This window comes from Echeneis naucrates, chromosome 18 (assembly GCF_900963305.1).
Source record: "Echeneis naucrates chromosome 18, fEcheNa1.1, whole genome shotgun sequence".
Classification (NCBI taxonomy): domain Eukaryota; kingdom Metazoa; phylum Chordata; class Actinopteri; order Carangiformes; family Echeneidae; genus Echeneis; species Echeneis naucrates.
This window is the reverse complement of record NC_042528.1, coordinates 7329454-7343688: the sequence shown is the minus strand read 5'-3', so window position 1 is coordinate 7343688 and position 14235 is coordinate 7329454. Positions and strand designations below refer to the sequence as shown.

The window sequence follows — 14235 nt, the reverse complement described above, 5'->3', positions numbered from 1 at the left end:
TCCACCAAGGTCAGAAAAAAAAACCTTAACAATTGTGGAACTTGTGGAAGACTTGATCTTTTTGAGTTGACTGATCAATAATTTATAAGGAGTTGGGAGTTCAGTTGGCTCTCTCAAAGAAAGGAGGCCTGCAGCCAGTTTGGGAATACTCGCCATCATTATGTTGAACTGCTTTCTGTAAGCTCAAAGCCCCACACTGATAACACAATACTTGTTATGTTAAACCTGTCAAAAAAGTTAAAGAAAGAAAAGGAAATCCTCCAAATGTCTTCAAGTTTGTTTCTGCAAGTCTTCAAATTTTATTTCCCAATATATGCGCTATCAGTAAATATGTGTTAAATCTTTGCACATCAAGATCATGAAGTTGATATCACTCAAAATCATTGCCTATTACACTGTAGAACATCATTTTCATGATTATTATATATTTTAACAGGAAGCATTATACGTCCCTCGAGGAAATGTGTGTGAAAGGAAATAGCATTGTCTCTCCAATGGACTCTTTCAAGTACTTCCTGGGGAAAGGCTGGCCCATGCTGATACATTGTGACCCTTCACTGCACACTGAACTAGTTTCTTCGGCCTTGATGATTGAATGTGCAGATTTTTTTTCTTACTTGAACACAGACTTGTTTGACTTTTGATCTGGTTAGGCTCATTATTGTGCTTGATTTTATACCTGAATTCACTGAATTCAAGGGTTTCACAGAAATTCTACCAAGAAGAAATAACACCAGCAGTATTTGGTGGAAATTGATTTGTGTAATGTTCAGAGTTTTGGCACAAGTTAAAACTATTTTTACCTCTAGATGTTGCTGAAAATAAACTAATGGATTTAAAAAATATAGTTTCTTACCCTGTAATCATATAACCTATATAATATGCCTTTTTGTGGAAGCCATCCAAACTACTTAATTTAATTAATGTAATTATTCCAAATGAAAATATGGTCAGCTTGAGCCATGAAACATAAGTGCACTCGCTGGGCTTCTACTTCTAAGAAAGGGAGATAAGCTTAATTGTAGCCTACACCCCTTTCCCTTGCTTTCTTTATATAACAGGATCAGGCAGATGGTGTTTGGGTAACAAGAGCCTTACATCACTTTCACCCTCTCTCAGTTGTTCATAATCATCATAGTCTTAAAATTGCCAACACATAGTTGAGGTATAACCATGTAGATAAATGTCTAACACCTCTGAAAGCACGCTCAGTCATTGCCCACCACATTTCTGCACAGATGTGCTGTTGCGCTTGTTGGCTTAATGGTATTTTTGCAGCCCTGGTTGCAGGAAATAAAGATTAAATCCGACATCTAAATGCATTTTAAGCCGCTGTCCCGTTTGTTTGAAAGACGGGCTACTTTGGGGGAAAAAAAAAAATTGAAAAGTGTGTGTGCGAGGCAGTTTTTCAGCGGGGAGATTTGTCAACAAACACTGTGCAGTGCCGTGCGCTGCAAACTGCACACCCCTGCATCATAAAACAACATTAACGAGCCTGCCAGCAGAGTTGGCGCTCTGCAAGTATTGTGTGTGTGTGTGTGTGTGTGTGTGTGGCAGTGGTGTACAGTAGCATGGCAGACTGCAGTAAATACAGCGTGGAAGAGGCGGGGTTTGACATCTCAGCTCTGAAAACATCTCTAATCCAGTATTTCAGGTGCCGAAGTCGACCGGGCGACCATTGCTCACTACCGCCGCGCAGCAGCCGACCGCAGCGGAGCGACACACGCCTCTCAGCCCGGAGTGGAAGGCAAGTGGACGGACACTGCCACTGCCGCTGCTGCTGTTGTTTTTACAAGTGGACTTTCTGAGAGAGACGAAAGAGGGAGTGAAGTTTCAATCGCGTGAAGAAAACACTTAATTTAATTTATTTATTTATTTGTTTGGGTTAGATTTTTTTAGGGGGGGCTGGTGTCTCAGTTTCAGCGGCTCTTTCAATGAGTTCATTTTAACAGCGACTCTTTCGGCGTCTCGGCCGAAACTCGCACCAGAATACTTCAACTTTTGTTCGGTCCATGCTGGAGGATATTATCACACTTTGGGTTATTATCAGCTGTCAGGTGAGTGGTTTTTTATCTCTTTTTGGTCACACAGCTCTTTAAACTCCACCAGTGTGTGTATGTGTGTGTTTACACGTTAGCAATTCGCGAGGCGGAAATGTAGCTTCACCTGGAGCACAGGTAAGTCGGAAACCAGGTAGGCCTAGCATTAGCCACTCCTCTAGCTTTAGCTGGCACACTTAATATGTTATAAAATACGGCACGAAACGCTTAAAACAGCAGGAAACTTGTTTTTAATCACGTTGACGGTTTATTTTGTCCGGCTGTAATGTTGGCATTTCCCGTTGAAAGTCGTCCACAGTCGCCTTGTTGTTGTTGTTGACAGCTAGCTGTCCAGCTACTTTCTCACGAAATCTGAAAAACACATGCAGCTAGCTGGGCTGAAATGGGACAAGTGTCTGAGTGCTTCTTATGGTTTCTGCTTTTCTTTTCACACAATATCCTTTTAATCTGCTGTAGTTTGGATTTAGTGGCTCATAAAGATGCCTTTCAAGGTACTTTTATTATGTGAAAACAATAGCTTTTCTCTATCTCCTACAGCGTTGTGTCACCTCAGAGTAAACAACCTGAAAGTTTTCTGCCAAGTTTCCTGTTATGTTTTGTTTTGGACTCAGAGGTTTGTTACTGGGTACATTTTTTTCCCTTTTCTATTTTGAACCAAACATTGTGAAATTTATAGGAACGGATTCAAAACCCATTGGCAGAGCCTGATTCAGTGCACCCTGTGAACTGGTTTCTCCCACTTTAATTCTTTCCAGTGATAAGACTGAGCAGCAGACCTCAGTCACACAAGCACAGTGATGGTGAAGCTGTGAGATCATCTGCCCCATAAACATCATGCACAGTCGTCCTTTATTTTCATGTGCATGGAACATATTCTGAAGGAAAGAGATGGTGATGTAAACATGGAGGCATGCTGAAGAACCAGTCCTGACGGTATAACTCCAGTCTGCTCTTTATTTGCAAGAGTATGGAGAAGAACGTAGTAGTGGTGCACTTTTATGAAGTGTTATATCCTTTTATTAAAATGTTTTTAAAACATATCCTGATTTGTTTTGGTTCAGTGTTGTGATGTTTGCAAGATTATGACAATTGAATAATTTAAAAGAATAAATTTTTGCTTTAAATTGAATGAATTCCCCGAATATATTTATACAAATTCACCGTCATCATCCTCAATATATATTGGCAAATGCCTGTCGGGGGACACTAAGGAAGCAATCTTAAGAGCAGAGAGGAGGATGTTATATTTCAGTCAGTTTCTATTCACTCTGAGATCCTGGAACATGTGCTTTTGTTCTTCCTCTTCCTCTGTTGGACACACGAAGGAATAATGGGTGACTCAGTGTGGTGTGGGTGACCTGTTCAGTTTCACAGAGTTGAATGTGGTGACCGTGTGTTGGAAAGCGGCAAGCCTTTGAGCAGGAAGCCCACACAGGAAACGACCAGTGCATTGATGCCTGAAGGTTTAAACCATGTCTGCAGTCTGTAGGGAATTTCATAGTCAAGTTCTACTGTTACTTTCGGGATGTAGCATGCAGGGATGGGTTTGTTGCATTTTTATCATGCAGAGGCTCCATTTTTTTTTTTTTTAGGCTCTTGTATTTCTTTCTGACTTTAATGTGTTTGCCCTGTCCCAACACTTAATTTGACAGCTCGGCAGAAGAATTTTGGAGAATCACATTGCATAAAATTTTAGAATATTAAAACAAGGAAATGTTTGTCATGATTTTCAAAAAGACATAAAAGGGGGAATTGCATATTTGAGTGGGTGACAGTCAGCTGTGAAGAATAAAAATGTGACTTCACTCCTACATTTAACAAACGAGTCACACTTCCAAGAACTTTGCATGATGATGCAAGAAATAGAGCAGGTTTTTTTAAACCCAAGAATAAAACTTAACCCCCCAAACAACAACAACAACTTAGTGACCACTTTTTAAATATCACTGTCCCACTGAATGTTTTCAGTTCACAGTAAAATTCAGACAGATACACCTTTTTGCCATTGTGTAGCTTTTGAAACTGAAATTACTAATTACAGCCACAAATCAGCATGTTTTATTACATTTTTGTTCTTTATCTTAAAAAGTCATCCAGGAAATTTTCCAATTTAGCTAAAATCAACAGTAAGTAATTGCTCATTTTAATTTTTTTGTGCATAGATCTTTGTATTTTAAAGTATTCATCTTTCTTTGTTACTTTAACAACAATTCACTTTAATATTAAATATAATTTGATTATGTTGTAAGGTCGGCGGCAGTTAAAGTTCAGGTGTGTTTTATATAAAAACCTTCTGCAGACTTCTCAATCAAGATAACAGGAGCTTTTTTTTCTCCAAAGATGAACAAAATTTTCTTCAAAAGTTTTTTTTGTTTAATGCAAGCCAAAGAGATGGAAAGAGAAAAAAATAAATCACGAGAAAAACGAGAGAGTGCTCTGCTATTTACTGAGTTTGGAGTTGCTGTCGAACCTAATCCCTAGTATGGAGAGCAATTTATCAACACTAAGTCCAATGTGAGAAGTAACAGGAGGGAAGACTCCACCTGCCTTGCAGGTGGATGATTCACCGGCTTGACGGAGAGATATATTGATCTGCATTGAGGACAAAAGGAAGATTGCACCTTACCTCACAGAATCTCAGAAGTTGCAACTGTGCTGTGCTGTTGGCACATTGGAATTTTTCAAGGGGAACGGGGATTAAGAATAATTTAAGGCCATGTATCCAGAGAGGACTGCCAACTTTGATGGGTTTTTGGAAGTGAAGCTGTAAACTAAATTGTTCAAACAAAGGTCTCATTGTATGCATCAAAAGCTCCTTTTCTCTTTGTGATGTTCCCACGGTGTATTCTTATTTTGACATTTTATAAACATTGAATTAAACATGACTAAATATTTCACTGTTTGATTCATCAGCTGCTCCTACCATTACCATATAAGGGAGATCAATTGAATCATTCTTAAATGAGGTGATCCATGAACAGATCACTTGTCAACCAACTACAGCATCTGTCCACATCTCACGGATTCTCTTGGTTTGTCAAAGCTGCTGATGCACAACACACATTTTGGCTGATTGCTCTGAGGTGCTAGCCTTAGCATTTTCCCAATGTCATTAGGGCTAAAGGATGGGCTGGTCAATCTTGGACTTTGATTGACAAGTCTTGAGAAATCATTTGTCTACAAAGGAAAGCTGGTCTTCCTGTGCTGGTGCTCCTGAAAGAAAAAGTAGTACAACTGTTTTTGTTCCATTTTCGGTCAGATTTCTATTACAGACTTCCATAACATAGGAACAGTGAGTATATTGCTGCTTGTCTTGTACATGCAGTTTATTACAGTACCAAAAAAAGTTTCAATGTTTCCGTTCATTTCTCATCTATTATACAAAGTCATTTTCAAGCTAAAGGGTTATGCAGGTAGATGCGGGCTGACAATGACGTAACAACTCAAGTAATTTCCAATTTTGTTGCTGTGGTACACTGGTACAGTGCTTTATTGAATCATTAGGTTACTTGTATTCAATTGGTCATGAACATATTAGTAACTTATGTAGTAAGACTGTAGCTGAACTGTGTGTGTGTCGTGTGTAGTTTGCTTTCCGATGGTAAAGACAGGGTCTTCCCTAGGAAGTAAAATTAATGTAATGGCTGGCCAGCTAAATTATAGAAATTATCTCTGGAAATTTGGTCTAATAGAGAATATGAAGTATTTCTCCTGTACTCTAATCACAAGAAACCATTGCTTTTAGATTTTTTTTATTTTAACATATATATATTTATGCTTCCAAATTTTTGTCCCATATAGAATTTTTCTGCTGTTTCTAGTGGTGCTTTTTGGCATGTTTAGATTACAGTTTTTTAACCTCTCTGAAATAACTTTTGTGTGTAATTTTTAATGTCAGTTCCACTCAGTGATTTCATCTTCTACAGCTGCTTTTGCTTTTGATCGGCCATCACTGCATGTGATTGAAGCCAGCTTCTTTCATGTGCATGAAAATATCACAGGATTGAAAACAACCAAGGTCATCTGAGTTATTTGTTATAGAGGTGATCACCAGTACACAGTTTACTAAAAGCAAGTAACTTAAAAATAACTTGCATGAATCCATTGCTTTGTAAGACCAGTGTTGAACAAAGAGCTGACTATTTTATGAAGATAATTTCATTTAGGATGTATGCTGATAAGCAGCTATATTGTTAATCTGGACACATGTGTGAAGATTAACCAGGCAAAGTAACATCAGCCATATGAAAACTGTGTAGTTTAATAAGCCTTAAAATGGAAGGGTGTCAACAATCATCTTGGCTCACATTATGTGGTGACATCAGCTTGGCTTCAGCACAATATTGTGACTAGTCTGTTGACTCATTTTCTCCACCTTGTTGTTGAAACAAAGAAGCGGATATTTCACGACTGCATTCAGTTGAAATTGATTATGTGGGATATGTTTTTTTTTTTTTTTTTTTTTTTAAGTTCATTTCAATATTATTTTCAGTTATAGGCTTAAATATGTAGTTATATGTAATGATAGTGTTTATTTTCATTTTATCATAAAAATTCTGAATATAAGCTCCAGCAACAATGTTTGGTGCAGACGATGTACATAATAGCCCTTTTTATCTTTAACGTTCACAAGTTAGATACAGTATGTGACACTTTAACCTCTCTGGATTATGCAGAAAATTTCAGTGGTGTCCTGCAGTGTAAACACGACATAGACAGGCAGAAATAATTTTTTAGCTCTCTTCAGCAATTGATGCAGCATTCGTATCACAACGACAAATTGGAATTGACAGTGAAAGTAATTTAATTGTATGAAAGAAACATGTTTAAAGGAGACCTGTGTAAAGAAGTTGTCTCGGAATATTTATGTCCTTTATTGGTCAGCAAGTGCCTATTTCATTTTAAGACAGCATAAGTGAGTTTGGCAGGGTTTTGTTTATTCTTTGTGTAATGCAATTAGATACCTAGGACCAGGGTTTGTTTTATGCATTTTTAATGTTGACTCTTGCTGTTGTCAGCAATGTCACATTGGTGGTTTCATTCTTCATGTTATCAAATTACTACTCAGGCATGAAAGGTGCAATTGTATTATCTTAAAAAATAATGATGAACATCCATCCATTTTCATCCGCTTATCCGGGGTCAGGTTGCGAGGTTAAGATCCACTATTTAATTTTAATTGTTGGCATCCCATCATTACTAGATGAAGACAATATCAATAATTAGAATCTAAGAGTCCTGATTATAGAAATGCATTCTGACTCCTGACTTGTTTCTCCAATCAAATAAATATTAGGTTATATCCCAGCACTCTAATAGTTGTCAGATAATGGGATGTTCACGTGTGCTAGAATATGGCTTCCAAAGGCATATCCCAGCATGTCACGGCTTGTGAAACCATAGCTAAAGGTGGGCTGTATAGATGGAGCATAGGCTTTTCTACTGACCCCTCCACCCATGAAACTAATCCGAAAACAGCAGCTCTTGACCAACTCTCAGCTTAAGTAACTCCCTCAGAATGCTTTTGTTATTAAGGCCACTGGCAAAGTACAGGAGCAGAGACATTAGCATGTGAAGTAACATCATGTGATGATGACTGTAAAGGATAAACTTCACCAGATTGCACCGTTAAGCTGCTGTAAAGTTACAAAGTTGCAACATCATCATCCCCTTGAGAATTCCTGAAATACAAAGATGTCAATGTGGTCCAACTGGTTTTGGCTGAGACTTTGTGTGGTTCTGGAACAACAGGGAATGTTCATTGTGTGCAAAGAAGTAGGGCAGTTTTTGTTTTTTTTGTTGTGTTTTTTTGCATGCCACTGAATCACAAAATGTTTGAGGTTTAGTCTTTAGTGTTATTTTGTTAGGTGTAAGGGATTTAAGGAAGATGAATCATCACAAATGATACAAGGAGCTATTGCTCATTGCAGCCCCTTTGTAGTTTTTTGGTGCTTGAGGTACGTCTGATTTTTTTTTTTTTTTTTTTTCTCTCCACAGCTTCACTCTTCCATAGTTTCACAACAAGCTTTGTTATCATTGAGAATGACACAATGGAATGTCCTCTAAAAAATCACAATAAATTTATAGGCTATGACAACATGTACCTCTTGGGTATTCAATAGTGTTACAACCAAGACACAGCCTCACTGCCTCCTTCACCACAAGCATATTCATCCATCAAACCCCTTCAAGTAGTCCTGGTGCAGTGCTGCTTTCACAGGCACATTCCCTGGAAATTTTGCTGGTGCCACTCACTGTGTTAAAGCTAATGTTTGTGGCTCTATTTATTAAGAAATGATAATACAAACAAAGACAATGCAGTGTAGATATAAAAAATAGACAAAAAACTACCTGATCGAGTAGCAGTTTTTCTTATTACTGACAAACATGCATTGTTGCTAAACAAGAAAATTCAAGGATTTTTGGCTCTGATGACATTCTACATGAATTTGTTGTGCTGTCTGGTATATGTAATGTTTAGTTATAAAACACACATTGTAACACTGCAGGTTGAGCAGTTAATATTTATGTATATGTAAACAGAGGCTGGTCTGCAGTTGTCAGTTCTGATAGCTGGGGAAGTCTGTTGTCACTTGTCACAACAGGTCTATACAAGTGATGTTGGCAGTTTATTTCTCTTGTGCACCAGTGGTTGTAAGTGAATGAAGTCAAGCTACACATCATATGTTTTTATTAGCACTTGAGTGGCACTGCTGTTATTTCTTTCAACTATTTGTGTTTGATGCATATGCATGAGCTAAATGTCAATACGCATTTATGCAAATTCTGCTTTTATTCAACACAAACAGTTTTTCCTTTGAAGTTTCAATGGTTTTTTTATTACCTTGATTGTTCAGGAAATTTAAGTAAAATTTCCTGAATGTTAATGTGCAACTGAGGCTCAGGCAAACTTAAGCTGACACACCTCCAGTGCAAAGGGTGTTTGTTAAAGTTAATGTATAAGCATTGTTGACACTACTTGTTTTAAAAAGTCCAGTTTGCCCTCTAACCGGGAATGCGTCATAGAAATATACTGAAATGTACTAGAAAAAGCATAAACTGTCAATAGGCTGCAGAATATCAGCTAAAATCTCATATAATTTCTCTTTTTCTCTAACATAGCCCACCTGTGTGTGCCAGCAGTCCAGCCTGGATAAAACTTTATTATGGACAAACCGCTTGATTGACCACAGCTGAATATCACAAACAACATCAGTACCACGTGGCACCTTCCTTTCTGAAGCTGCTTTGAAGCTTTTTGCTTAACCATCAAGACCACAGGATGACTGGGGTGTCCTCCCCTGTGGTCAGAACGGATTTCATCAGAAGCTTTACACAAATCCGAAACGAAGAGGTGGATTGTGATCTGTGCTGACTTTTAACTTTTAATCAGAAAGCCTTAAATTACTTGTGAAGGAGAAAAAAAAAAACAAAAAACAAAACTCCTATATGAGCTGTAGAAATGCCCTAGAAGCCCATGTGTAGCAAGAGTGCTGCTGCAGTTTGTGGAATAACGTAGCCCCAGACTGCTGGGAACTTCTTCAGGGGCTAAGGGATTGGATGCCAGCCCCAATCTGCCTTGTCATTTGACTGTCCTACCTGTCTGAAGGCAGACCCCACTATCCAATGGCATGGGTCAAATTCTTCAGGAAGCCGGGGGGCAATCTCGGGAAATCGTACCAGCCGGGGAGCATGCTGTCTCTGGCCCCAAACAAAGGACTGCTGAATGAGCCAGGTCAGAACAGCTGCTTCCTTAACAGTGCTGTGCAGGTAGGTCTGTCCTGGTACTCTTTTGTTGATTGTATCAGTTTGTCTTAAAATTAAAGCAAATGGTTTAAAAAAAAAAAAAAAAAAAATTCTGAGAAATAAATTAGCTTAAACCTGTGAGTGAATCGGTCATTTCAGAAAATATGATATCAAATGGTATTAAATTTCAAGGTACTCCTGCAATAACTTCTTTTGCAGCTTATTTTTTCTTGTTGAACCCTTCAAGCAGCAACAGTACAGATTCCACCCTCTGAAGTATGATCATCGTTTATTTTGAATTGTCAAAGCTTAGTCACTGTCTAAATCTGTCGTAGCTTCCCAGCAATTTATGAAGATACCGCTGTTGCTTTTGACTCGTGGGATTGTAGTTGGTCAGTTAGTTCATTATTGCAGTCAACCACACAGTGAGGTCACTCTTCCAGACTTTGACTCAGAGGCTGAGATAACAGTGGGTTAGGGTTTGAAGATTATAACCTTCATGTTCATCTTCCTGTTCTTCTCACCCACTCCTCATATTCATGACCTTGCCATATGTAACAAAGCACCCATGGATGTTCCCTTTACTTTCATAAAGAGATACCAACCCCTCAAAAAATATCTTATCCTTAATGTTATTTAGAAAGGGCAGCTGGTTTAAAAAGATGAACTTTGGCCTGGAGCTCCTCATGTCTGTTTCTTTTTGATGCCAATCTTCTTGCTGCTTTATTGTGGAAAAATTCCTCTTGATGACCTCTTTTCTTTGTGTAGGTACTATGGCATCTGGACATCTTCAGACGCAGCTTGAGGCAGCTACCTGGACACTTCTGTTTAGGAGAGTCATGCATCTTTTGTGCGTTAAAGGTAGGTGTAGTCAGCGTATTTAAGAGGAGCTAACAGTTTGTTTTATGGATGTGGTGACTCACTGGGACACCACATCCAGACTGTATTGAGTGGTGGGTTGGCAGGAATGCTTTTAATAAACATGTCCTATAGTGTATGTGCAAACATGTTCCTGTTTTCCTCTTCAGGGCATTTTCTCCCAGTTCCAGCACAGTCGGGAGCGAGCCCTGCCCTCTGACAACCTGCGTCACGCCTTGGCAGAGACCTTTAAGGACGAGCATCGCTTCCAGCTGGGCTTCATGGATGATGCCGCAGAGTGCTTTGTAAGTTCCTGTGGCAACCCTGTTGTCCTGAGGGAGCGACACTAGCGTATAGAGAGGGTTGTGTGTATGCATGTGTATTATCCTGCCACACAGTTCGAGTAATACACTGTAACAAACTGTTTGGCGAGGTCACTGAAAGAGCTTCTGTCCCTCCTTTCCCTTCCCATCAACCCATGCCACATTGCCGCTAAATATCATCATGACAGATTATATAAGCACAGAGTTGTGTTTGAACCTCTCTGTTTTGTACCAACATATTATGTCACATAATTTTTGTGCATTTTAAAAGTCAATAATTCATGCATCCTTCATAATTTCTAAATATCAGGTCTACATTTTATGCTCATTTTGGCACATGAAAGGGTTATTTAGCAATTTTTTTTTTTTTTTCATAGAAAGATACTGCAGCATTTTTATGAACCATGTTTTTTTGTTCATCATCTTTAATTAAATTATTTTCTTCTCCTGATGTTGAGAACCTCTGCCTAATGACGGTGTAAACAGATGCATGCTGATTTTTAGCCCACAATCGTTGTTAATCCACTTAGGCCCAATTAAGTCCAATTATGCATAAATGGATAAGCAAAGAAGAAAATCTAATGTCTCTGGATTTGGAAAGGACTTTAATATATGTGAACATTGGGTCACAAGTTTGCAAATAAGAAATCACCCAAAATCCTTCCACATAACAAAGTTAATTGCACAATCAACAACTTTGCTGTCTTTCTTTGTCTGCAAAATCAAAACTTTTGAATGACGCTTACATGCTAAAGGTTTTTGGGTTTTTTTTTTTATAGCCCGTCTTAATTCTTTATCCTGCACAGATCTTCACCATGTAATGTGCCAGCAGCAGAATGCCGGTGTAGAAATTATGTGGGGAGTTATTCATTGTCAGTTTAATAGGATGTGAAGTTGTGCCTATAACCTTTGCAGGCCTACGACACTGCCTTACTAATTTATAAAATTCACAAACACTCCATAGAAACAGGAGAGAGCTAAATTGGACAGTACTTTGCTCTTTAGATATGTTCCTTTTGATGTCAGGTTTACAGCATTCCTCTTAAATTGCAGTACAGTATCTGGCTGTACTACACTTTTGCTCTTTTGCTGGAGTAAAAATAACAAATAGCTCATGGTACCTTCAAATTGGCTGCTTTATAACAACGCGATGGGAATTGTTGTTTCATACCTGATAGATCTCCTATTCTTATGTAGGAGAACATACTGGAGAGGATCCACCTGCATATTGTGCCTGAGGAAACAGATGCCTGCACTTCAAAGTCTTGTATCACGCACCAGAAGTTTGCAATGTCACTTTATGAACAGGTCAGTAAACTGTTTGCATGAATCAAGGCCATGTATGTATACGCATTTTCTTTTTCAAGAAAAGGCAGTAATATAGATGTTTTAAGTTCCTACAGTGTTATTTCTTCTGCACATCTACATTAATGGGATAGCTTTACGAGCCAGTGCTAAGCAAAACATGCACACACGGACAAGAACATGAATCACTGTCTGAGACAGCAGAAATCCAATCCGTCATGTTTTGATACTGGGTCTCCCCAGTGGAATATTGAAGATGTTTCTGGTCCAATTCAACAGTGCTGCAGTAGCAATACCAGATAAATCACAGATGGTGTAAACATAAATTCCAGCACAACACAGGCACCACCCTGCCCTGTGGCTGTGTTGTCCATCACGAAGGCTGTCCCTGTTCCGAACCAGTTCTATCTCTGAATCAAACAGATAATACGCTTTTGGACTAAATCCCTTCCGGGCACAGATTTTGTTCCACCTTGTCTTCAGGGCAACCAAATCCTACAAATATTATCTAGCCTATTATCTTGCCTGTTTCATTGAGACATTGATAAGTTCTGAAATTACATAGAATCCTTATAATTAATCATTTGAATGAAAGGGAGAGAGACCACAGTTGATAAACTGCCACAAAAGCAGCAAATCCAGCATGTTCTAAGATCTTGCCCTAATTTATATAAAACTTATTTAGGAGTGTGGCAATTTGTAATTACCTTACTGTTAAGGAAAATGACATGCTGGGTTAACAGTTAGTCCTTGGCAGTGACGGTCTGCTGGAATTGCAATGTTTTATTTCCTTTATTACTTTTTCTTGTGTCTGTCACCTTCTTGGTCTCCATCTCTCTTTCGCTCTCTCTCTCCCTGTGCAGTCTGTGTGCCATAGCTGTGGGGCAACTTCCGACCCACTGCCGTTTACTGAGCTGGTACATTATGTCTCTACCACCGCACTCTGGTAAGGCATGGGCTGTTTGAAACTTTCTTTGCTCCCCTTTGACATTTGCACCACGCCACTGTTTTTGTTTTTACATTTCTGTCTGCTTATTTGTCTCAGGGATATAAATTTTACTTTTTAGCTGAAATTTCATGAAATTGTTTTTTTTTTTTTTTTTTTTTTATCCCTTCAAATTCATTAATCTCTCAGCATTCCTTCACTCTCAGTCAACAGATGCCTCAGCGCAGAGATGAGTCTTTTGGGGATTTGTTACAAGCAGCAAGTACGATAGGGGACCTTCGTAATTGTCCGGTGAGTTTTCAAAGTTCAGAAGTTGGTACAAAGTTTTTCGCTTTTAAATTATGTTTGTTGTAGTCTGGGGCAGTCCTCAGGGACTCCCTTGAATCTCAAACATCTAATTTTTGATACAAATTTTTATGGACCAACCAGTTTTGTAGTCTAAATGTAACCTGGGTGAGGTTGCTTTTTGGTGTTATCATAGGCTATTTCTTTTTCTTTGTAATTTTTCTAGAGCAACTGTGGCCAGAGGATTAATATTAGACGGGTGCTCATGAACTCTCCAGAGATAGTTACCATAGGCTTCGTCTGGGACTCTGACCAGTCTGACCTCACTGAGGATGTTATCCGCTCACTAGGACCTCATCTCAGTCTCTCTGCGGTGGGTATAATTTAATCAGCAGTTTATGTTCACTTTCTATCCAGTACTTTTTTGTGTACTCCAGCATTAGCGTTTTTTGAAAATAACAGTCGGCATCTTTGCAAAATGTATTCTTTGAATTGCCAAATTCAAGATTAAGGTTATTTCCAACATCTATTCTGAGCATTTATGGAACTTATTTTATTACTTATTATTATATTATTTATTGAACTTACCTATTATTTAACACTATATCAAAAGAGTCTCTCCAGACATGGTTATATTTTCAGTGACTTCTTGGACTGATACCATTCACAGCTGCTATTTAATGTTTTGCTTTTTTGGGTCAGTTTATTTTGG

At 38.5% G+C, this 14235-nt stretch overlaps 1 protein-coding gene across 2 annotated transcripts in view; it reads left to right on the top strand.

Annotated features, from left to right (window-relative positions):
• Positions 1-1662: 1662 nt before the first annotated feature.
• The window catches only part of usp53a (ubiquitin specific peptidase 53a), a 28604-nt gene continuing 16031 nt past the window's right edge, over positions 1663-14235 (top strand). For both annotated transcript variants that reach the window (XM_029526473.1, XM_029526472.1), the window contains exons 1-8: positions 1663-2057; positions 9183-9830; positions 10575-10667; positions 10835-10969; positions 12185-12295; positions 13156-13238; positions 13445-13529; positions 13750-13896. In XM_029526473.1, the coding sequence (XP_029382333.1) occupies positions 9687-9830; positions 10575-10667; positions 10835-10969; positions 12185-12295; positions 13156-13238; positions 13445-13529; positions 13750-13896 (798 nt within the window). In that variant the 5' untranslated portion in view covers positions 1663-2057; positions 9183-9686. The remainder of the gene's footprint in view (positions 2058-9182; positions 9831-10574; positions 10668-10834; positions 10970-12184; positions 12296-13155; positions 13239-13444; positions 13530-13749; positions 13897-14235) is intronic.